Source organism: Medicago sativa, chromosome 5, assembly GCF_051527215.1.
Source record: "Medicago sativa cultivar Bolivia chromosome 5, Bolivia_mono, whole genome shotgun sequence".
NCBI classification, from domain to species: domain Eukaryota; kingdom Viridiplantae; phylum Streptophyta; class Magnoliopsida; order Fabales; family Fabaceae; genus Medicago; species Medicago sativa.
This window is the reverse complement of record NC_140753.1, coordinates 57,640,666-57,666,034: the sequence shown is the minus strand read 5'-3', so window position 1 is coordinate 57,666,034 and position 25,369 is coordinate 57,640,666. Positions and strand designations below refer to the sequence as shown.

The 25,369-nt window shown below is 33.4% G+C and overlaps 3 protein-coding genes and 3 long non-coding RNA genes across 6 annotated transcripts; 3 read left to right on the top strand and 3 right to left on the bottom strand.

Moving 5' to 3' along the window:
• Window positions 1-2,937: 2,937 nt before the first annotated feature.
• LOC146923412 (uncharacterized) lies at window positions 2,938-4,547 on the bottom strand. The gene is made up of 3 exons (XM_085711717.1): window positions 4,413-4,547; window positions 3,839-4,320; window positions 2,938-3,742 (listed from the first exon to the last, which is right to left on the bottom strand). The coding sequence occupies exons 1-3, from the start codon at window positions 4,545-4,547 to the stop codon at window positions 2,938-2,940; spliced, it is 1,422 nt and encodes a 473-aa protein (XP_085567843.1).
• Window positions 4,548-5,055: 508 nt separating this feature from the next.
• On the top strand, window positions 5,056-7,882 carry LOC146923411 (uncharacterized). Its single transcript, XR_015010904.1, has 2 exons — window positions 5,056-5,136; window positions 7,691-7,882. It is a non-coding gene; the product is annotated as an uncharacterized LOC146923411 (long non-coding RNA).
• Window positions 7,883-8,208: 326 nt separating this feature from the next.
• LOC146923410 (uncharacterized) lies at window positions 8,209-9,180 on the top strand. The gene has a single exon (XM_085710889.1). It carries the CDS (start codon window positions 8,209-8,211, stop codon window positions 9,178-9,180), a length of 972 nt encoding a protein of 323 aa, XP_085567015.1.
• Window positions 9,181-9,874: 694 nt separating this feature from the next.
• LOC146923409 (uncharacterized) lies at window positions 9,875-12,704 on the top strand. The gene is made up of 2 exons (XR_015010903.1): window positions 9,875-9,955; window positions 12,513-12,704. It is a non-coding gene; the product is annotated as an uncharacterized LOC146923409 (long non-coding RNA).
• A 2,483-nt stretch (window positions 12,705-15,187) lies between these two features.
• LOC146923408 (uncharacterized) lies at window positions 15,188-15,893 on the bottom strand. The gene is made up of 2 exons (XR_015009710.1): window positions 15,694-15,893; window positions 15,188-15,337 (listed from the first exon to the last, which is right to left on the bottom strand). It is a non-coding gene; the product is annotated as an uncharacterized LOC146923408 (long non-coding RNA).
• Window positions 15,894-22,992: 7,099 nt separating this feature from the next.
• Window positions 22,993-24,273, bottom strand: LOC146923407 (uncharacterized). The gene has a single exon (XM_085708567.1). The coding sequence runs from the start codon at window positions 24,209-24,211 to the stop codon at window positions 23,213-23,215; it is 999 nt and encodes a 332-aa protein (XP_085564693.1). The 5' UTR covers window positions 24,212-24,273; the 3' UTR covers window positions 22,993-23,212.
• Window positions 24,274-25,369: the final 1,096 nt, after the last annotated feature.

Genomic DNA, 25,369 nt, shown 5'->3' with positions numbered 1-25,369 from the left:
ATGATCTAATCATATGAATATCATGATAGTTATATATCGCAATACACTAAGGTGTAGATGTGAATAATGATGGTTATTGTTAGATTACTCTAAGGACCTATAGAGGGAAATTATATTTTGAATATTAATTCAAAATTTGGTTATGAAGGTATATAGAAATGAGGGAAATTTAGAGTTAAGTATCTTTGGGTGAGGTTCTGAAGTAGGAAGAAGAAGAAGAAGAAGACAAAAGAGGAAGAGGAAGACGAGGAAGAGGAAGAGGAAGAAGAAGGAGGAGGAGGAGGAGGAGCAGAAGAAGAAGAAGAAGAAGAAGGAGGAGGAGGAGGAGGAGGAGGATGAGGGGGAAGAAGAAGAAGCAGAAGAAGCAGGAGGAGGAGGAGGAGAATGAGAAGGAGAAGGAGAAGTTGTGTTGTGCTAGAGATGAAGCGAGGGGACATCTCTATCATAGTGGTGGCGGTTGCATATGAGTATTAGATTAGGGTTCCTTTGTTATGTATTGAAAAACGAAAAATTGTTGTATACACTTATAACAAGGCTGAAATACACCAGAAAAAGACGTAAATGTCCATCTGCAGTTAACTGCCGCCGGTTAAAAATCCATCGACAGTTAACTGTTGATTAGCTGATTAGGATATATTGGTAAATTATTAGTTTTTCCTAGCATTAAGTGAAGTGTGAACAACATTCTTATTGAAAAACCAACCAGACGTGTGTAAATGGACTTCTGCTAGTGCTAAACGCAAATGGGCTTAAGTGGTCCACATTCCACAATTGTTTTTTTTTAAAACAAAACCATTTAGTTATTAACAAATATTTATGGGTTAACATATATTTGTTTTTAACGAATATTTAGTCATCAACATATATTTAGATCGTTTTACTTCAATATATATATATATATATATATATGTCATTTTTTTTAAGGTTTTTTATTATTGCCCATAGTGATAGTGATGAAGGGTTACGGAAAGTATTTTTAGAATATTAAAATATATTCTTTTAATGTATAAAGTTATGAATATTTTATTTTTTATTTTAAATAAATGTTATTTATATTAAAAAATATTTTCAAATACAACCGGTTGAACCTCAGTTGAACCTTTTACCCTTGAACCCTTGCTTACACCGGTTTAATGTTCGGTCCGGTTTTGATTACCTTGGTTAGTAGAAATGAATAATGATTGTTGTATTGATATTATAAAATAGACAAATAATTTGAGACAAAAAAAAATAGGTAAATAGGACATCTAATTTGAGACGAAGGGAGTAAGAAGACTTTTGGCAAAAGTATGACTATACTTTTTTTGTTACATTATGTACTATTTTTTTGTTACATACCCGATGACTATATTGATATAAGTGGTTAATGTCTTTCATGTTCGTATTATAGTTTTAAATTAATCTAAGGATAATCTTGGCAGTGCAATAAAATGTGCTCCCCTCCCCTCCCCTTCTAAAAATTGAACCAAACACTTCAAATTAAAAATCTCCCCTCCCCTCCCCTCCAAAACTCTCGAACCAAACGGACCCTATGGCACAAGTTAAGAATCTAAAAATAAAATTATTTTTTTGAAAATTGTGTATTCAACATTACAAAAGTTTAAACATTTATGCTTTCAATACAAAATTTATTGCTCATTTCCTTTTACAGCTCCTTAACTCGTGCCTTTAAGGCACAAGTTAACATGACCCATAAAAAAAATAGAACTCATACAGTTCACTTATTATTTTTCTTTTACCAAAATGTAAGGGCTTAATTACATGTTTAGTCCCTTAAATAATTATGAAATTTCGATTTGGTCCCTTAAATAATAAAAGGCTCAAAGAGGTCCTCTAAATCATCTCCGTCCGCCAATTAAATCCACTCCGTCAGTTTTTAATTGAAAAACGTTAACTTGATGACATGGACGCTGATGTGGAAGATATGGATTGGAGATAAGGTTGTGAGGTGGCATAACATGATTTGGATCTGATTTCCTTTGTTTCCCTTGTTCTCTCCATCAATCTCCTTCTTCCCATCTCTCTCTTTCCTTTCTTCTCATCTTCTCTCCATCGATCTCCTTCTTCTTCCCTTCTCTTCCTTGTTCTTCATCCCTTCCTTGTTCTTTTTCTTCAATAACAATAAACCCAGAATACTTAAAAATACAATCATGTCCACTGTGTCACAGAATTCGAAAACTAACCCTAGTGAAGGAGGTAATTGTTCATGTTATGGATCTGGATCTGTTATGAGGAAGAGATCGGTTAGAGATTGCAGGTGTGGAGAGAAACAAGTCCTGAGAACTGTAACTGATGTAAACAATCCGAATTTTGGGAAGAAGTTTTGGGTATGTGTCAACTACAAAAACCAATTTGACAAGGGTTGCAACTATTTTAATTGGTTTGATTCAAGAGATGATATTATTGATGCAAAAAATAAGGAGATTGAGAAGCTAAAGAAGAGAAACTTGAAGTTGAAGTTGAAGTTGAAGTAGTTTAAGATTATTGCTGTAATGTAAGTTTGTGGGTGAGTTGTTATGTGAATGAATGTATGAACATCATTTGAATCAATGTAATGCCTATCTTGAATAAATGAATTTGTTATGAGCCAATTTTTTGTGTCACATTCAACTGAAACAAAATCCCAGCTGTGGACTTGAATGCTATAGTAATATTGTGTTTTGTAAAAATGAACAACATATAAAATAGACCAATAATGTGAAAATAGGGTAACCAATAATGTTATAATTGCATAGTCAGATAGACCAATATGGTCTTACATAGTTAAATACCTAGTAGAAGGTATGAAATACCTAGTTGTCAAATTGTCTTACATCAAAATAAGGTTACCAAAACCAACTTGAACCACAGTATTTTTCAACAAAATAAGGTAACCATAACCTAATTAATACTTGACCAAAAAGCTACCAAAAAGCATATTGCAACAGACAGAATATTTCAAGTGTTCTGGGGCTGAGTTGATGCTGATCCCTTCTTTCTTGGTGTCCTTTTCCTTTTGAGAGTTGATCTTGCTGGTTGACTTGAGGAAACATTTGTTGCAGTAGCAGTTGCATTACCTGATCCTTTCTTGGTCTTCTGAGAGGCTCTTGAAGTTGTTGTATAATGTGCATTGGCTGAATTGCTTCTGACTTGATGCTGGGATGCAGAAGGCTGAGTAGAAGCCTGAGTTGCAGAAGCCTGAGTTGCAGAAGGTTGGGTAGCAGATGCTTGAGTTTCAGAAACCTGAGTTGCAGAAGGTTGGGTAGCAGAAGCTTGAGTTGCAGAAGCCTGAGTTGCAGAAGGTTGTGCTGGTTCTGGTGGTGGTGGTAGCTTGCAGGTTGACTTGTTGTGGCCTTCTGCCTTGCACCTGCTACACTTCATCCCATACCTAGCCCTCTTCAACTGTTGTTCATCCCTTTTTTCATCAGCATCTTTTCTTCTATTCTTCTTTGGCCTTCCAGGCTGCCTCCTGATTGGTGGTGGTTGTAGATCAGTGAATTCAGTTTTTGTCCATAGAGATTGACCATTAACTGGATATATGATGTGGCTATAGCAAGCTTCATATTTTTCTTTTCTAAAGTAATCAGAAACATATTGATCCACATCAATGGCCTGACCTATCATGCATGATAGAGCATGGCAACATGGCAAGCCAGTTAGTAGCCACTTCCTACAAGAACATTCTTTTCTCAACAAGTTGACACTGTATGAATCCCCACTCATTGATTTGTATCTGACCTCATAGTCAAACTCACTAGCACGCCTGCACATTACATATATGCCAGAAATTACAGGATGTATATAAATGATATGATAAAAATTTAAGCTTTGTAAAGTTAGTAAATGACAGATAGCATACCTGACCACCCAATTGTTGGTAAAACTTTTTTCTCTTTCAATTTTTTTCCTTATGTTTGGTAAAATGTTGTCTGCATAATTTGCCACCTTTTGTCTATTTTTCTCCCACCTCTCCATCATGTATATCCTAATGTCCTCCAGCATAGTCACAACAGGCTTTTGTCTTGGAACAACAATGACTGAGTTGAATGCTTCAGTCATGTTGTTTACTAATGTATCACATAATGGACCAGAAGTAAACTTTGATTTGCTCCAATGTTTGACTGGTGTTTGCAGTAAATAATTGTATGCCTCTTCTGATATTTTCTTGATCTCATTCATCTCTCCATCAAAAGCAGTGGTATAACTTGATTTAGCAGCCCTCCACATCAGTTCTTTCAGCTTTTTTCCTGGGTACTTCTTTCTGAAATTGTTGTATAGATGCCTTACACAAAACCTGTGCTCTGCATCAGGAAGCAATTCTGCCAAAGCAGGTAGCAAACCCTGCATAAAGTTAACAATTAAAAAGTGTGTTTGTCAATCATAAGATGCATAAAGTAGAAAATTAAAAAAATTGTAAACTGAGCAATACATACCTTCTGTTGATCACTGATAAATGTGTAAGTGTTACACAACCTTCTTCCACCCAAATCATTAGCTAGCAGATCCAAAAACCAACTCCATGTGTCTTTAGTCTCACCCTCAACAACAGCATAGGCAATAGGCAACATCTGGTCATTAGGATCCCTCCCAATGGCTGTGAGCAATTGTCCCCCATAATAACCCTTCAAAAAACAACCATCTAAACCTATAATAGGTCTGCAAGACTTAAAACTCTCCTTACATGCCTTGAAACAAATGTAAACTCTCTGAAAATGTGGACAAAATACAACATTTGTAACACCCCAAATTTTATTTACCTAATTTAATAGAGTTAACCAAATAGTGTCTTGATTTATTATTGTAACAACGGGGCATTTTATGTGGAAATAATATGTCGTTGTGGAGAAAATAAGGTGTTTAATAATTATTGATATTGTGTGTGAAATAAAATAATGAGGGGAGGAATAATATAATAAATAGTAGTGTTGAGAGGTGAAAATAGAAGTAATAAAATAAGTGGGGGAGATGAAAGTAAAATTAGGTTAAGAGGAGGCGAGAAAACAATGACAGGTGGATTAGCCCAATTCCCTAGTATAAATAACATAATATAAAGTCATAAACATTATTGTTGCTGCACTTGAGAAAGAGGAGAGGAGAGGAGGCAAACCCTAGCTCAGGAGTGTTGAACCAAAAGCGGTGTTTTTCAGAAAATTCGAGGTAAGGGGGAGAATCTTTCATCTTTAGGTTTCTTTTAATTTTAAAAGGAGAGAAAAGGAGTTCTTAAATCCTTCAATTCTATGGTGTCTTGTTGTTCCCAAAATTAGGGTTGTGGTGATTTAAATCCCAAACTTTGTTCTATGTAGAAAAGTAGACATCCTGGAGATATCGTAAAAGAAGAAAAAAAAAATTAATGATATAGGTAATGGATTAAAAAGGTAGAAACAATGAATATGAGTGTGTGTAGTCTATTGCGAGAACTCAACTTTGTCGAATATCAAACTGCCATAAACCAGTTTTTGGCTTAGCCTTAGAGATGCCAGATAACCACATCATTTGTAGGACATGCAGTTTAAGAAAATAAATAAAAATAGATGATCTCTTAATTTTTTTTTATTTGAAACCGGTGGTTCCTTAACTTGAAGGGTAAATTAGGTGGTAAAATAGATGATTAATTATAGAAGATGAGGGATAGTAGATTATAGAAGGTGAGATCAGCATGATCATCTACAATATTCATGAACTTATCAACGGTCTTAGGAGTAACAATAATATCAATTGTAGCCAAATTAGAGATTCAATAACAAAAAAAAAAAAAGAGATGGTTAGAAACGAAGCATAAATATAAACAAAAACAAAACTAAAACAAAAAAATTAATAATACTAATTACGATGGAAGATAAATTGAGAGAATATTATCTTTAAACAATTACATAATTAATTGTTAGTTATAGTGCCCCAAAAAAAATAGGCTGAATCAATAGTAGTCGGCAAGGAATGTAGAGAGATAACAACAAACCTCGGTCTATGTTGAAACTCAAAAATCTGAATGTGAGATTGAAACGACTGATCGACAGCCCGTGCAAAACTCACACTTAGAGTAGTAACGAGTTAAAATGAACGAAGAATAGAGTATGATCGATCAAGATAATTGATGATGCTAAGAAAAGTGTTAAGATGAATGTAATTGATAATAGGAAGATGGGATCTTAAGATCTAAGAAGCCTTGGTTATAATAGTGGGAGACATTATAAGTGGAGATAATTGTGAAATAAAACTTTAAACTAGGAATGAAGACTCAGTATGGATAATAGAATAAAGTACGCCATAAATGAGAGTAACTAATTTTGAGTATAGGAATTAATGATGATGCAGAATAATGATGAAACAATATGTATATATACAACGATGAAAATAGTGAGATAGCACTACCATATGACGTTGATTAATGACGAAATGATGATGTTGTATAATGATGATTAATGATGACGTAATTGATGAACCTGATAGATGAATTATGTTGTATTTGTGAGCTATTTGATGATGTGCTAATATGTGGTATTTAGAGAGTCTTTCCTCATGCATCATATCATCTTTAAGACCATGTTGAATGACGAATGATGTATGTATGTTCAGTAACACAACTCTGACATACAAATGTTGATTAGGATGTATGTATGTTCAGTAACACAACTCTGACATACAAATGTTGATTAGAAACCGGTACCGGCATGCATATAGGTCTAGGGGTGAGTTGCATCTTCTCATATACATGTTAGTATGTTGATCCTGATGTTGATGTGAATGCTATGTGTACTCATGTGGGTAGTGAAGGGTAGTTAATTTTCGTTGTTTCCTTACTCCTATGATGAATCTATGATTAAATTCATGTTCTTTTTTTTTGCTATAATAATGTGTTTGATTTTCGTTTCTGAATTATGAGGTTTTAATGATTGGAATATGGTTGTGTTTATATAGTTAGGTTTATTATTATAACCTTGAGAACTTCTATTTTTTTTTAACTATTGAGTCAATTCCAATTGTTATTATTTTTAACGGCTGTATTATTTTCTATTGCCATATTTCAATTCAAATTGTTTTCATTCCTTGTTGCTGCTATTAACAAGAGCTTTTCTGGCATTTTAAATTGAAATTAAGCTTCCACTTATAGAAATTAAGTTTGTGTCTTTCCAATCCCTTATATTTGTTGAGTACACACACTGCCGTAGCTAATTTATCTTTTGTATTCAGCACAAGTAATAAATGATTGACAAATTGATAGATGTTGATATATATATGGTTTCATATCCCTTCAAAAATAAAATATATGAATTTGGATATAGATTTTTATCATTGCAGATAACTGAATTTGAGTACCTACAGCATTGTACTTTTGCTTCCTTGAATTATAATAAAGTTTTTTTTCTAGTTGTTAAGTGGAATGGAAACATACTGTTTTGGATATTCATTTGTTTTCAGTTATTTCATTTTATTTTTGAGAAGAAAAAGTACAATAAGAATTAGAATAGCAATGAGTTATTAAAGATGTGTAATTGATTAATTATTTGACTAAGTATAATTTGTGAGTTATATGTAAAGATGTGTAAATAGTGATGTATAAAATGATGAGAAATTATGATGATGCTTGTAAATGATGATGATTGCATGTGATTTATATCTTTATGTTATCCACGAGTTCTAATTATACCTTATGAAATGTATTCTCACCCTTCTTATTGTTGTATGTTGTGATGTCTGTACTCGTGGGGTACAGACACTCAGGCGAGGAGCTCTAGCTGCGGGACGCTTCAAAGGTGGTGACGGAAGTCCTCCTCCGTCATTATTTTTATTAGTGATAATTATGTAGTCGAAAAACACGTGCTCTGATCTGTAACACTAGGGTCGGGGGTTTATTATTCGAACTATGTTTCTGAAATTTTAAGTCTTTGGAGTTGTGTTTCTTTTACCATGATGTCGAGAATTTAGATCGTTTTATTATGATGGTTGAACATTTCCGCTGCCGAATTATGATTAATATTATATGAAACCTTTGAATTAAGATTATTTTTATGAGATGGTATAATGACGATTCTGCGTAACACCTAATTTAGAATTTTTATAATTTTATTTACTAGTTCAAAGTTGGGGTTTTTAGGGTGTTACATAGTTGGTATCAGAGCAGGTCGGTCCATCTGACCTAGGTTTTCTATTTGATATTTTACCCTGTAGGCGACAAGTGTATATCACACTGTAGATGCCTAAATTCTAATTGTTGACGAATGCAGATAAGAAATGGCTGGGAGAAATCATCAAGCAATTGCAAACGCTATGACTGCGGTAGCGCAAGCATTGAACAATGCACTACAAGGACAGCAGAACCAACAGGGAGCAGCTGATGAGCTTCGCTTGGATAGGTTTATGAGAAACAACCCGCCTACCTTCAAGGGAAGGTACGATCCTGATGGTGCACAGAACTGGCTACAAGGGATTGAAAGGATTTTCAGGGCAATGGCGAGCACTAATGAACAGAAGGTTAGACTAGCAACACACATGTTGGCGGAAGAGGCTGAATTCTGGTGGGGAAATGCCCGTCAAAGGCTCGAAGGGGCAGGTACTGTAGTTACATGGGAAGTGTTTAGAGAAGAATTTTTGGGAAAGTACTTTCCTGCTGATGTGCGTAACAAGAAGGAGATTGAATTCCTTGAGTTGAAGCAAGGGAATGTGTCAGTGTCAGAGTATGCTGCAAAATTTGAAGAATTGTCCAGGTTTTGTCCCTATATCAATGCAGCGGACGCAGAGGTTTCCAAATGCTTGAAGTTTGAGAATGGGTTACGTCTCAAGATCAAGCAGTTTATTGGGTATCAGCAGATTCGCCAATTTTCCTCATTGGTAACTGCTTGTAGAATCTATGAGGACGACAGCAAGAAAAGGGCTAGTCATTACAAGGCGGTTAGAGAGAAGAAAGGAAGAGACCAGAGTCGGGGTAAGCCGTATAGCCTTCATACTGATAAAGAGAAGCAGGAGAAGGGTACTGGTGAGAAAGAAGCTAGTGGGGAAGATGTTCGTCCTCCGCCGAGATGTTATAATTGTGGTGATACGGGTCATCGTGTGTCAGAGTGTAAGAAAGGTGTTAAATGCTTCAACTGTAATGAGCTAGGTCACATCAGCACACACTGCCAAAAGCCGAAGAAGGAGAAGTATGGGGGAAAGGTGTTTGCCTTGAGTGGAACGGATGGAGCAGATTTCTCGGACCCAAATAATTGATGCGAGGTACATGTTTCATTCTTTTGACTGTTTGTGTTGGTTGAAAATATGTTAGTGTCTTAATATATACAAATGTGAAGTGAATGGTTAGAATTGAATGTTTTGAACTAAATCTATGGTGCTTGAGTTATGAGATAGACATGTAAATTGTGGTTTATCGTCTGGAATGTTTGTTTAGAAAGGAATTGTGCCAAACAAAAAAAAAAAGTTAAGCGAGGAATATAATATGTAACAATAGTTTGACGAAGAAGAGTATATCGTAAAACTGGGGAGTTACGCGAGAGAGTCTTGTACGGGGCTGCTATCTTCAAGTAATTTTCGAGGGCGAAAATTCATTAAGTGGGGGAGAGTTGTAACACGCCAAATTTTATTTACCTAATTTAATAGAGTTAACCAAATAGTGTCTTGATTTATTATTGTAACAACGGGGCATTTTATGTGGAAATAATATGTCGTTGTGGAGAAAATAAGGTGTTTAATAATTATTGATATTGTGTGTGAAATAAAATAATGAGGGGAGGAATAATATAATAAATAGTAGTGTTGAGAGGTGAAAATAGAAGTAATAAAATAAGTGGGGGAGATGAAAGTAAAATTAGGTTAAGAGGAGGCGAGAAAACAATGACAGGTGGATTAGCCCAATTCCCTAGTATAAATAACATAATATAAAGTCATAAACATTATTGTTGCTGCACTTGAGAAAGAGGAGAGGAGAGGAGGCAAACCCTAGCTCAGGAGTGTTGAACCAAAAGCGGTGTTTTTCAGAAAATTCGAGGTAAGGGGGAGAATCTTTCATCTTTAGGTTTCTTTTAATTTTAAAAGGAGAGAAAAGGAGTTCTTAAATCCTTCAATTCTATGGTGTCTTGTTGTTCCCAAAATTAGGGTTGTGGTGATGTAAATCCCAAACTTTGTTCTATGTAGAAAAGTAGACATCCTGGAGATATCGTAAAAGAAGAAAAAAAAAATTAATGATATAGGTAATGGATTAAAAAGGTAGAAACAATGAATATGAGTGTGTGTAGTCTATTGCGAGAACTCAACTTTGTCGAATATCAAACTGCCATAAACCAGTTTTTGGCTTAGCCTTAGAGATGCCAGATAACCACATCATTTGTAGGACATGCAGTTTAAGAAAATAAATAAAAATAGATGATCTCTTAATTTTTTTTTATTTGAAACCGGGTGGTTCCTTAACTTGAAGGGTAAATTAGGTGGTAAAATAGATGATTAATTATAGAAGATGAGGGATAGTAGATTATAGAAGGTGAGATCAGCATGATCATCTACAATATTCATGAACTTATCAACGGTCTTAGGAGTAACAATAATATCAATTGTAGCCAAATTAGAGATTCAATAACAAAAAAAAAAAAAAAGAGATGGTTAGAAACGAAGCATAAATATAAACAAAAACAAAACTAAAACAAAAAAATTAATAATACTAATTACGATGGAAGATAAATTGAGAGAATATTATCTTTAAACAATTACATAATTAATTGTTAGTTATAGTGCCCCAAAAAAAATAGGCTGAATCAATAGTAGTCGGCAAGGAATGTAGAGAGATAACAACAAACCTCGGTCTATGTTGAAACTCAAAAATCTGAATGTGAGATTGAAACGACTGATCGACAGCCCGTGCAAAACTCACACTTAGAGTAGTAACGAGTTAAAATGAACGAAGAATAGAGTATGATCGATCAAGATAATTGATGATGCTAAGAAAAGTGTTAAGATGATTGTAATTGATAATAGGAAGATGGGATCTTAAGATCTAAGAAGCCTTGGTTATAATAGTGGGAGACATTATAAGTGGAGATAATTGTGAAATAAAACTTTAAACTAGGAATGAAGACTCAGTATGGATAATAGAATAAAGTACGCCATAAATGAGAGTAACTAATTTTGAGTATAGGAATTAATGATGATGCAGAATAATGATGAAACAATATGTATATATACAACGATGAAAATAGTGAGATAGCACTACCATATGACGTTGATTAATGACGAAATGATGATGTTGTATAATGATGATTAATGATGACGTAATTGATGAACCTGATAGATGAATTATGTTGTATTTGTGAGCTATTTGATGATGTGCTAATATGTGGTATTTAGAGAGTCTTTCCTCATGCATCATATCATCTTTAAGACCATGTTGAATGACGAATGATGTATGTATGTTCAGTAACACAACTCTGACATACAAATGTTGATTAGGATGTATGTATGTTCAGTAACACAACTCTGACATACAAATGTTGATTAGAAACCGGTACCGGCATGCATATAGGTCTAGGGGTGAGTTGCATCTTCTCATATACATGTTAGTATGTTGATCCTGATGTTGATGTGAATGCTATGTGTACTCATGTGGGTAGTGAAGGGTAGTTAATTTTCGTTGTTTCCTTACTCCTATGATGAATCTATGATTAAATTCATGTTCTTTTTTTTTGCTATAATAATGTGTTTGATTTTCGTTTCTGAATTATGAGGTTTTAATGATTGGAATATGGTTGTGTTTATATAGTTAGGTTTATTATTATAACCTTGAGAACTTCTATTTTTTTTTAACTATTGAGTCAATTCCAATTGTTATTATTTTTAACGGCTGTATTATTTTCTATTGCCATATTTCAATTCAAATTGTTTTCATTCCTTGTTGCTGCTATTAACAAGAGCTTTTCTGGCATTTTAAATTGAAATTAAGCTTCCACTTATAGAAATTAAGTTTGTGTCTTTCCAATCCCTTATATTTGTTGAGTACACACACTGCCGTAGCTAATTTATCTTTTGTATTCAGCACAAGTAATAAATGATTGACAAATTGATAGATGTTGATATATATATGGTTTCATATCCCTTCAAAAATAAAATATATGAATTTGGATATAGATTTTTATCATTGCAGATAACTGAATTTGAGTACCTACAGCATTGTACTTTTGCTTCCTTGAATTATAATAAAGTTTTTTTTCTAGTTGTTAAGTGGAATGGAAACATACTGTTTTGGATATTCATTTGTTTTCAGTTATTTCATTTTATTTTTGAGAAGAAAAAGTACAATAAGAATTAGAATAGCAATGAGTTATTAAAGATGTGTAACTGATTAATTATTTGACTAAGTATAATTTGTGAGTTATATGTAAAGATGTGTAAATAGTGATGTATAAAATGATGAGAAATTATGATGATGCTTGTAAATGATGATGATTGCATGTGATTTATATCTTTATGTTATCCACGAGTTCTAATTATACCTTATGAAATGTATTCTCACCCTTCTTATTGTTGTATGTTGTGATGTCTGTACTCGTGGGGTACAGACACTCAGGCGAGGAGCTCTAGCTGCGGGACGCTTCAAAGGTGGTGACGGAAGTCCTCCTCCGTCATTATTTTTATTAGTGATAATTATGTAGTCGAAAAACACGTGCTCTGATCTGTAACACTAGGGTCGGGGGTTTATTATTCGAACTATGTTTCTGAAATTTTAAGTCTTTGGAGTTGTGTTTCTTTTACCATGATGTCGAGAATTTAGATCGTTTTATTATGATGGTTGAACATTTCCGCTGCCGAATTATGATTAATATTATATGAAACCTTTGAATTAAGATTATTTTTATGAGATGGTATAATGACGATTCTGCGTAACACCTAATTTAGAATTTTTATAATTTTATTTACTAGTTCAAAGTTGGGGTTTTTAGGGTGTTACAACATTCGCAAGTCAACTATAAATACAACTTAAAACTCTTCTGAGATAGGACCCACATCAACTATAAATACAACATTTGGAAAAGAAACCAAAAATGTTCAGAAATTTATCAAACCCTAAAAAAAGAAACCCTAACTATCGCAAGAGTTAAATTCGCAAGTTTTAGAAGAAAAATAACAAACCTGATGTAGCAAGCTTCACAGTCGCAGTTCACAGTCGCAGTTTAGCTTTGAGAGAAGTTCACAGTCGCAGTTCTTCCTCACCCATCGTTTTCGTTTTTACAGCTTTGAGAGAAGTATGAAAATGGTGTTTCTCTCTCTACAAATCTCTCTAAAAGATAGTGTTATGCCACCTCACAACCTTATCTCCAATCCATATCTTCCACATCAGCGTCCATGTCATCAAGTTAACGTTTTTCAATTAAAAACTGACGGAGTGGATTTAATTGGCGGATGAAGATGATTTAGAGGACCACTTTGAGCCTTTTATTATTTAAGGGACCAAATCGAAATTTCATAATTATTTAAGGGACTAAACATGTAATTAAGCCAAATGTAAGCAATCATAATTGCATGTGGCTTAAATTTATTCATTTGAAATTGGATAGGGAAATGTGACTTTTCTTCTCCCTCAAAAAAAAATAATTGCATGTGGCTTGAATTTATGCATTTGAAATTGGATAGGGAAATGTGACTTTTCTTCTTCCTTTTTTTTCCCCTTTAAAGGGGGTGTTGCACTAGGAATCATGATATAGCAGTTTTCAAATCTAATTGGGAAGATATGGTGAGAAAAAAAATTACATGGAAGTCAGTGATGATCATTTTGAGAATGAGTTTCCATCTAATGTGAGACATATTACTAACACTTTATACACCAATAGTGTCTAATTATGCTCTTGATTGGAATATGACGAATATTACTAGGTATGCCTCTTCTTTCAAATTTATGAAGATGTGGTTTTATCATGTTGGTTGCATTAATATTGTGAAGGTGGTCGGAAATAAAAAGATGAAAAATCCTCCTAACATAAGTATTTTTCATGTTTCTTTAACTAACAACAATGCCAAGTCTTTTTGCTTCAAATTTTATTGTTGAGTTCAGACTTATCAAGATTTTTTTGGTCAAATCCTCCTAGTCCTTCTAGGATAAAAGAAGTCTCCCAGCATCCTCTTAAGGCGTATTGGGTGAAATGCAATATTGAAAGTACATCTTGAGAGATAGTTTTGCAGCTAATTTAGGTTGTTTTGCTCAAAATCAAGGCAAAACTAATGCAAATGGATTTAGGATACAAAAAGGTTGGCACTTGCTTTGGATTGGATCAGATTCAATGCTAGCTAGCTAATATGGATTTAAAGTTCATGGAGTTGTTGGCGACTAAGAAACAAGTGGAGAAATCGTGTCAATAGGGAGGGCAATCAATGTACTGATAGACATGTAAATTTAGGTCTCCATTTGAATTCCTAGCAATGATGGGAAACCCCTTTTTTTTTTGTTGAAAAAGCTAAACTAGCCCACCGAACTTGGCAATGGGAATAATCAAATCTGAAACTCTTGAGAGAAGCACTCCTATTAGTATTTTGAATGTATTTACTCGGAATGCAATTGGATTTCTTAATTACCGAGTTTGTTAATTGTTTCTTGAATTGCTCTTTCTTTCACCCGGATTATCCAAAAGTGTTTTTCAAGCAATATTTTTAATGAGACAGTTGTATGGTTTTCCGTTGGGTATTTGCATTTGCCTAGTTACCCTAAGTTTGTTAAATTATCTCTTTTATTAATAACTAGTTCTCCATTCTTGTTTTTTTTTTAAAAAAAACATAACAAAACATCTGATGATATTAAATCTAATTAAAAGGTAAGAAAAGTATAAATTAAAGTGTTTAAAAATTAGTAGTGTGAGAATTTTATGACATTAAAATAAAATTATAGGCTGAAAAGTAAGTTAACATTATTTTTCAACCTAACTATTAAACTTATTCTTATAAGTGGTGGAATTAAAAAAAAGTGTGATAAGCCAGAATTAAATGTCATGATGACGCCTAAAAAATTAAGAGAGAATAAGATGATAAATAATTACTCATGGAAGGTTCATGAAATTGGGTAAATGACAACTCATGGAACATTCTATTTTTTGAGAGAACTCATGGAACATATTTTTTTTGTCAAGAAACTCATTTATGGAACATTCTATCATACAGTATGTTGCACATTTATTTGGCTAGCACAATAAATCGTTCTATTCTATATGGCATTTTTATCTACGCCACTTTTTTTTTTTTTTAAGGAATCTACGCCACTTGTTTTGTTACTCATAGAATCAAGGTAGCTTTTTAATCCATTCACATTTTCCATCAATGCACTTATGACGATAATTCTTGTTCCACATCTTGATCATAGATCTTGGACAATCACGGTCAGTTTCACACTCAATAGTTTCTGTATAAAATTAAAAGATAATAAATTAATGTTTTTTGAAGGAGGATAATAAATTAATGTTAATAAAACATGATAAAAAATTGTTTACGAACTAAGAATTAAAGAAGGAATCTTGAAATTTCTGAAATAATGGCTTACCAATACCACCAACTTCCCTTGCAACAAGAAATAAGAAAAGAAAAAGAATTATAGCGTGGACAAACTTGAGAACTCCAGACATAATTTTTCTTATTTGCATGTTAAAAAATAATATGACTTTATCTCTTTATACCGTATAAATTTCATGATCTCAAAAAAAATTAATAAATAAATAGCTTTTTTTTTTTGACCAAAAATAAATAGCTTTTAGAACTTACGAAGATGTAAAAATACTTCATAAAAGTATAATCATTATTAAGTATTAGTGTGTTTTGTTTGTCTCTTTTAGCATGTCTAGTTCAGAAATCACAAAATATAAAAGGGGAATTTTGTAACCTTTTTTATTTAAAGGGACATTTTTCTTTTTACCCTTTCATTGCTCTTAATTTATTTTATTCCTTTTTTTAACCTTTCATGATAGTAAAGGGAATAAATTTTTTCCTTTTTAGCCCTTGATAAAGTAATTTGTGGCAATAGTGCTACTAGAGCAAGAACATTTTCGTTGACTACAAAAGAATTCATTTTAATTTTGTAATTTCATCTTTATTCTACATGATTATTCACATCAATAATATAATTCGTATCTATTTATGATGATACTTTGGATAGTGTACAAAAATATTGTCATGGTACTAAAATTATCTATAAAATTCGTCTCCACATCGATTGCTAACTTTTTTTCTTAGGAAAAGTAACTTATATCATTCAAATAAATATTAAATCAGTAATACACGTTGGAATCTTATCAAAGATATAGAAGTTAGGAATGTATATGGTTGCCTTAGCTAATTCATGGACAACCGCATTTGCTTGCCTCCTAATAAACTCAATATGAGAGTTTGTTAAATAGGAATTAGAGAATTGGATACTATATGGAACCAAACTCGGTAATATCTACCCTACCTCTAATAAAATAATCAGCTACTTTTTTCGAGTCAACCTCAAAATCAACATTTGTGAGCTGAAGTTCATGTATCCACTGAATTGCATGGCATATAGCCCCAAAGATTCTCCAACGTCAACTGAGCACAATGGCGTAAAACACATGGTTTTTTAGCGGACATGACTCCCTGCTGAATCTCAAATGCACACGCCTATTCCTACCTTATTGCTGGAAATAGCAAAAGAGGCATTGACATTACATTTAAGTGTGCCGTTTCTTGGTTTCCTCCATCTCATGTTGTTATACCTGTTGTCCAAATTCTGGTCATCATGTTGGTGAAGACATGTAGTTGAAGTTGTGTGTACCTGACTTGAAGGGCTTTGCTTGAGATTAGCACTCCTCCTACTTCTAGGAGATGCTTGAATCTTTCTAGAATTGTGACGTTTGAGTATGCCTTGTGTTGCCACAGCTTAAAGTTTCTAGCTTTCTAGATACTCCACATTATGGTTACAATAGTCTCTATTCGGGCTGCCGACAGCTGCTGCAACAGACTAAAAAAGATGTATGGTGCATTATCAAAGTGATTTAGAGATGGAGAAATCAAATGCCAAACATTAACTTCTCTCCATACATCAATGATCGTCTTGCAATGGAAAAATATATTGTAACTATCCTCATTGGGGTCATTACACGTAACATAACCTGATGGACAATTGACACCTCTGCTTCTGAGCTTTACACGCGTAGGGAAACAGTCTCTACAACCTCTCCACATCATCAAGTTCTTGACTTTTGGAGGTATACTTTCAATTTCCAAATACCACTATAGTACCTGGGTTTCCGCAGATGATTATTATTGATAATGTCTTCAATTCAAATCTGGTAAGAACTTCTAACATAGTGAAGTCCATTCTTTTCAGCCTTCCAAACCAATCTATCCATATCAACTTGTTGGTGCAAGGGAGTATTCAAAATATTTTGAGTTGTTTTTGTTGCAAACAAGTGATGAATTAGTTGTTCATTCCAAACTTTAGTGCTTTGATCAATCAAATGTCCCACTGAATAAGGTTGAAGGGCGATCATCTCAGAGGCTGCTGGAGGAATCCTTGACCATGCCCCCATCCAAGGCTCGCCAACAATAGGGACAGTAAACTTATAACCAATTTTCCAACGGGTACCTTGCCTAACAACCACCTTAGCACTGCAAATGCTATGCCAAACAAAGCTTGGATTATGTCCCAATTTCGAATTCATATAGCTACTATTAGGGTAATATCGGCCTTTGAAAACTCTTGAAACTAAACTGTCTACATCAGTTTGTAGTTTATTGCCCTGTTCCAAGCATTGCAACATTAAAGGCTGTCAAATCTCTGAAACTCATACCTCCATAATTTTGTGCACTGATAACTTCTCCCATGACAACCAATGCAACCCTTTGTTACTTGCACCCCTATGTCCCCACCAGAAAGCGTTCATCATTTTTACACTTTCATCCAGAAGTGTGTTTGGTAATTTGAATATACTCATAACATACGAAGGAATAACTTGAAGAACATATTTGATCATGACTTCCCTACCTGCTTTGGAAAAACATTTGATGCTCCAACAACTGATTTACTGCCACACTATATCTTTAATGAAGTTGAACGTTGCTTTTTTGATGCGCCCTACCATTGATGGCAATCCAAGATGCTTACGCGTTCCTAGAACCGCACGCACCTCTAAGATATTGGTGATGGATTGTTGCAGCGGTTCTTGGACATTCCTACTATAAAAGATTACGGATTTAGGAAGGATAGCTATCCGTGGAAATTAGTTACACTTGTGATGACCATTATCCATAATGAATTTTTTAGAAAACAAATAAATTAAATTTTGCAAAATGACCATTATTCACGTAAAATTAAGGAGATCATGAGTTTTAATAAGGACGGTTATAAAATTTTATTGGACTTCGATTTTTATATATTGTTAGTAGATACATTTTCTTTAGCGTAAAAAAAAGGTCAAAATTCATCGGATTGAAAGATAAAGTTATGTGTGAGATTTGGTTCACCTTTTGAATGACTAGTTAAAAAAAATATTTTTATTCAACTTAATGTTGTTTCATTTTGATCGATTTTTCATATTCAAAATTGTTAATATTGTTTTTATTATTAATATTATAAAGACATGACAAAATAATAGGTTTGATGCAAAAAGATTAGGGAAACCCTATAGAAATGAGGGCCTAGTTTGCATTAAAAAATGAATTGCTTGATTTATATCTCATATCTATAGGGAAGGAAATCATTGTACACAAAAGTTTGCATCTAAACTGCATGATAACCATTTTGTTTCTTCATTGTGAAACTAGGAAAACCTGTGCACTTTTTATCTTGAAATTGTAAAACTGATTCATTTGCATTTTACGTTTAATTGGATGTTCTTAAAACCAAACCAATTTCCATGTGCACTTCTAAAAAGGTCATCAAGTTTTTGATGTTGCTGTTAGGATTGTTGAATCATTTTAACAAGGCAATTTTGTTATCATTATGATTTCTGTCATTTAAATTTCTGTTTATAAGAAAAAGTTCAAAAAAGAAAAATTTATCTACATTTAAGTCTCATTCTGATTTGAGAAATGATATTTCTACAACTATTTTGTGATAGTTTTTTCACAGCTCTCTCTCATACTTAGTGGCGGAGCCACGTTATGTGCAGGGGATGCACATGAACCCCCTCACTTTTCCAAATTACACCCATTTTTTATGTTATTTTAACACTTGAACACCCTCAATTTTATAGCTTGAACCCTCTCAGCAGAAAAAGTTGCATGTTGCACTATCTGTATTGGACATTTGGACAGTTAAAGTTGCACACAGTGCAGTGTATAGTCCAGTATCAGCTATAGGTTTTCAGACTACAAAGTCAAAACACACTATTTATAATCTAGTAATTGGAATTAATATATTTGCTCAACTTGATCAATTCAACAGCGATATATATTGAATAAAAATATTTACTAGCTTTATCATATGTCAATTTTTGTTAGGAAAAACTGCTTCATCTATCATTAATCAATTAAATGTTGGGATTTTTTTTTTTTTTAGAAAGTTAAATGTTGGGATTTTTTTTTTTTTGAAGGAAGAAGTTAAATGTTAGGAATTAAAATTAAAATATGTTGCATTTTTTTAAGGAAAACCATGTTGCATTTGTTTGTCGGTTGCAAAATATGTTACTCCCTCCGTATTTAAATATAAGCAAAATTGACTTTTTAGGTTCATTCATTTAATGATGTATGTGATCTATATTATGAATCACATACATCATTAAATGAATGAACCTAAAAAGTCAATTTTGCTTATAATTTTTAATATATATATAATTATATATATATATATATATCATTATAATTATTAAAAACTAAATTCAAAAGTTTGAAACCCCTGCTTCAGGGTCCTGGCAACGCCAATGCTCATACTCACATTATGTTCTTATTCTCTCTCTTCATTTTTCTCCCTCTATTGTTTTTGACCAATAAGAAGATCGAAAAAGAAAGTTATCACTACTCTTCTGATTTCGTATTGTGCAATACTACTAAGATGTTTTCTGGTTGTTTATACGATGTAAAACTCCACAAGAGGAATTACTTCCTGATCTGGACATCGAAAAGACAACAAGGGCTAATCGGAAAACAGACCAGATGGAAAGTTGGCGGAAGAAGTATTTAGAGCAGCACAAGATCAAAACGTTACTCAAGTGTAAGGGATGGGTGATGATCCCCCGGTACCATCACCTAAGCCTATCATGGGTGAATATGGTTAATCGGAAACCTTCTCCAAGAATGAATAACTGCAATTTAATCTTCATAAGTTGCACCATTAGACATCCAGGGAAACAACAAAGAGGATCAATATCGGCAAGCTGAGTGACATGACAGCGAAGGCAACATATCAAATGAGACTATATGCATTTGGTTTTCCTTTCACTACTTTATCGAAGAAAAATGAATACAGTGAGGTGATTGTAAATACCAAAAAAGCTGTCTGAGCTTTGAACCGAATAGTTCTTGAGAGTTGCCATATCATTCCAAATAAAACCATAGGGCTGACGATGAAGCCAAAAACGCTGTAAAGGAAAATCTTCAATAGATTCCAGTTTCCAGAGAGATAATTGAAGGAAGAGCTTAGACCATAATAGAGCAGTCCAACAACAGCTGAAGCAAAGCCTACAAATCTCATCACTTTTGACTTCATCAGCCATCTCCATATTTGGATTAGAGTATGTGTCATGTTGTCTCGAGTGTGTAAGAATTCATTTCCCAAACAGAGTGAAAAAGTGAGACCAACTAGTTTTGAATTCTGGTATGACTTGCTTGCTACTATCTCTATTTTAGCTGATATATCGAGGAAAAAACGAAGTTGTTTATCATCTCCAAGAAATTTCCAGTGATTTTAACATTTTTTACTTCTCTGATTCTTTTATGACTTTTCCAATAAGTTACGAGGCAAGTTCCAAGTTCCAACCCAAGGAAAAAAAAACATCTGCAGTCAACAATTCTTTCAATAATGGTCCTACTACATTCGTCTCTATTTATAGAAGTTTGACTTTTTATGACTAAAATAAAAACGGAATTCATTCATTTAAATTGATATAGTACGTTAGATACAAATACAAATTCAACATTGTTACGAACAAACAATAAGATGAAATCAAAGAAACTGAAATACTCATGCTTTTGGGCTTACAATGTTGACGACCTCGTCATTGGTTGTATCAGTAATTGATCGAAGTTGATATGTGAATCTTAATAAATTGAAATATGCAGCAAGATGGGAAGTCAAACAACGTTGCACTAAGACGTCGAAATCATAAAGGAAAACACGAGAGTAAATATTATATATGTGGAAATCACTTGTTTAGATTCAGAGAGCGGGAGAAATACATGCACATGGATGAATGTGGAGATGGGTTGTGCTATGTTTTCTTGATGAATAATTGCCTCTACATTGTTCTAACGACAAAAAATAGTGAACTGGAAACCATTTTAGGAGGTGTTCTGATCCAAAAACACACGACAAAAGTACCGCAACATCATGAGAACTATCAAACATGCTCATGGAATAAGGTGTTGGACATTTTGAAGCTGCACAACAATGTACCAATGCAGCCTAACGAGGTAGCAAAGTCAATGAAAAATAACTTGAAATCATTCACCATGGTCTTTGTGGAAATATGCAGCGTTCAATTGGCATGGTTTGTCTTTGATGAGCTGCTTAAGGAAGAAATAAGAATTTCCATAGCGAAAAATGTTTCTGCCAGCTTATGAAAACTTCATTGAAAAGTTTCAGAGTGCTCCTGGACTTAGTCAGCATGCTGAGAAATATATTATGGAACGGAGGATATTAAAGCAAGACTTGGCAATTTGTTTCAGAAAAACAGTTGATCAACTGGTAGCCGAACAAATGCGAAGCTAAAGTTGTATTTTTTTTTTGTTTGCAATTATTTGTTGATTAATTTGGATTTCAAACCTAAACACAACAAAAGAGTCCATCCATAGAAAGCAATAACCAATAAGAACCAACTCATTGTTACAACTTACAACAGGTGCTAATTTTGTAACTTCAAAAATCATTTTCAATCCTCCATGATGATACTAAGAAGAAAACCATACAGTAATATTGTTATAGTAATACAAGGTCATACAACTTTTACAACTTTTTTGTGAAAATCAAAACTTTGTATTACAAATACACAAACATTAACATACAGGTTTAGCTTCACTTTCGGCTACTCGAGTCTAACTTTGGTATCCTCTATTCCATACTTAATATGTTTATCAGCATGCTTACCAAGTTCAAGAACCCTCTGAAACTTCCCAACAAAGTTTGCATATGCCGGCAACAATAGTTTCTCAACTGAAATTCTTATTTCTTCACCTCAACTGCTCATCAAAGACACACTGCGAAGATGGGACCCTGCATAAATCATCAACGCCTATATCCAGCAACTGTGGTGTACAAGTTATTCGGATCGATATACTGTCAATTTCAGATCGATATACTGTCAATATACTGTCAACGGTTGTGATGATTTATAGGAAGTTGATCGATTTATAGGAAGTTGAAAGTATATTCGGATCGATATACTGTCAATTTCCTTTGTTAGTCAAATACACAACGAAACTTAAGATTATAATCTATTTAATTAAATGAGACCAGTCCAAACATTACATTTGACAAGTCAAGCTGATGCCATGATAATTTTAAACTCAACATTGCTATATCCAGCGAATATATAATTATCCAGAAAGCATAGCTAGCAAAGATGAACTCGTGTTTATCTTTGACATGAACATGGAATTCTCAAATCTTCATTATAGGCATATTGGTGCTGAACCAAGCAAATTCACATGAAAACCAACCCAAAAAAATCATGTTACTTGTGTTATGACCCTAGTGTTAGGAAAAGGTGAATTGCATGGAAAATTGATATTTGAAAATTTAAGAAGATGAAAGCAGCATATTTGTAAGCTAAGATGACAATAGCTAGAATACAACAAGGTGTAAGTTGTAACCATAACATGGTGAATATTATATTTATTCCAAATGAAACAATGTAATGATGAAACACTAGAGAGAAAGATGGACAACAATATCTATCAACGATCATGAAAATTTGAACTCTGCTATCTCAAAGTAGTTGTTATCTTCACTCCTCAGTATTAATTTTCTATTGAAGTATTAGATATTTATATTACCTAATAACTTCATCATTTATTTCTTTCATTTCTTCACAATGACAAATATTGTTATCTCCATGAATCCTAACTCGATTCTTCTTCTGGTCTTCAATCTTGTAGTACTTAAATTTCACTCAATAGTTGCTATCTTTTTCAAAAAACCAATAAAAAGTGTCTTTTTTTGAATGTCTTCTAAGCTGAGTTTCGGGAATCCTGATCTTTGTAGTCTTTGTGCCAAACGCTCAGTCCGGCAGCTGCTAAACACGTTGGATAAGTGTTTCATAGACCCGACATTGACCATTAACTTCGCTGCATTGTTAAGGTTGTCAATGGTTTCAAGTGGCAAGGCGTCGATCATGAAATTTAGGTCAGACATGGTCAATTCAGAATCATCACTAAGATATTCTTTCAGCTCCATCAAAAACATGTCTATGACATTTGAATTTTCCTGCTGAAACATCTTCGCACAATTATTGAGTTTCTCCGCCATACTACTCGCAATATCAGTACTGGCCGGTTGTGGTAAATGTGAAAGGACTTCAATAACTACCAAATTTTCATTTTGGAGACTGGTAGGTTGTTCGTTATCTATTACAACATCTACAGAAGAGAAAGAAGAACGAAGAATAATAACAAAGTAGCTAAAACCAGCTCCAAGAATGAATAACTGCAACTTAACCTTCATGAGTTGCACAATTAAACATCCGAGAAAAAAGTAAAGAAGATCCACTTCGAATCCGCACTGTGTTTTCCCTGACAAACTTAGTGACATGATAGCAAAGGCGGCACATGAAATTAGACCATATGCATCTGGTTTTCCATTCATCACTTTATCAAAGAAAAAGGAATATAGTGAGGTGATTGTTAATACCAAATATGCCGTGTGTGCTTTGAAGCGAAGACTTCTTGAGTGTCGCCATATATTTGCAAATAAAACCACCAAGCTAATGATGGAGCTGAAAACGCCGTAAAGGAAAATCTTCAACAGATTCCATTCTCCAAAGAGATAATAGAAGGAAGAGCTGAGAGCATAACAAAGCAGTCCAACAACAGCTGAAGCAAAGCTTACAAATCTCCACACTTTTGGATGCATCAAACATCTCCAAATTTGGATTTGAATATGTGTCATGTTGCCTCAAGTGTGTAAGAATTGATTTCCCAAACAGAGTGATAGTGAGACCAACCATTTTTTAATTCGGGTGTGACTTGCTTGCTACTATCTCACCCATCTCGGGTAGCACTTTGGTGCCATTAATGGCACCGTGCCATTAAATCTGGGCCACACAAACACATTTTTGACTATACATTTTTGACCAAAGTGCTACCCATCTCTATTCCAAATAAAGTTCCAATGATCTTTGCATTTTTGACTTTGCTGATTGTTTTATGATTTTTCCAATAAATTACCAGGCAAGTTCCAAGCCAAGGAAAAAATCTCATCTGCAGTCAACACTCAACAGTTATGTTAATGATGGTCCTACTATATACGTTCGTCTTTATTTATTAGTTTGACTTTTTTGTATTGTAATAAAAGCAATATTCATTGTTCAAATTGGTCATAGTACATTAGATATAAATACAAATTCAACATTGTTAAAAATGTAAATGTTGAATTTTCTACAAACACCCGAGTTAATAGTATAAAATTGTAAAATGTCTATGAATAATATAATGAAATCAAAGTGATCGAATAACTTATTCTTTCGGACATCTTATATGCTATAATATATTTATTTTCCATCTTATATGCTAATATTTTTATTTATATATTAGTTAAAAAAAAATAAGATCAACGTGAGTACATGAATAGTACACATTATGAAAATGTCACATGTAAGTTTTTTTTTATTTTTAAGAATGGCATATAATGTTGGACGGAGAAAGTAGTTAGATAATAAGCCAATCCAAATTAATAATATATACCGAAAGCTCTTGGCTAAAAAAATAATGAAATTAGGGTTTTTCTATCATGTGCAAATTTGCTCATGTTAAGAAATTTAAAATGGTAAGTTTGTCTTGAACCTTGTATATTTTATATAAATATATCACTTTTAAATAAATAATTGGCATTTTCCAATAAAAAGTTATTACTTTTAGTTGCTTTAACATGTGTCCCGTGAGCTTAGTTAAGCTGGTAAAGACAATGCATAATATATGCAAGGTCCGGGGTTTGAACCCCGGACACCACCAAAAAAAAGTTGTTTTAACATGTGCATGTCCTGAGAACACTCTTTAAGAATTCTTAATTAAAAAATATTTATGATTTTTGTTGAATTGTTCAATTTTC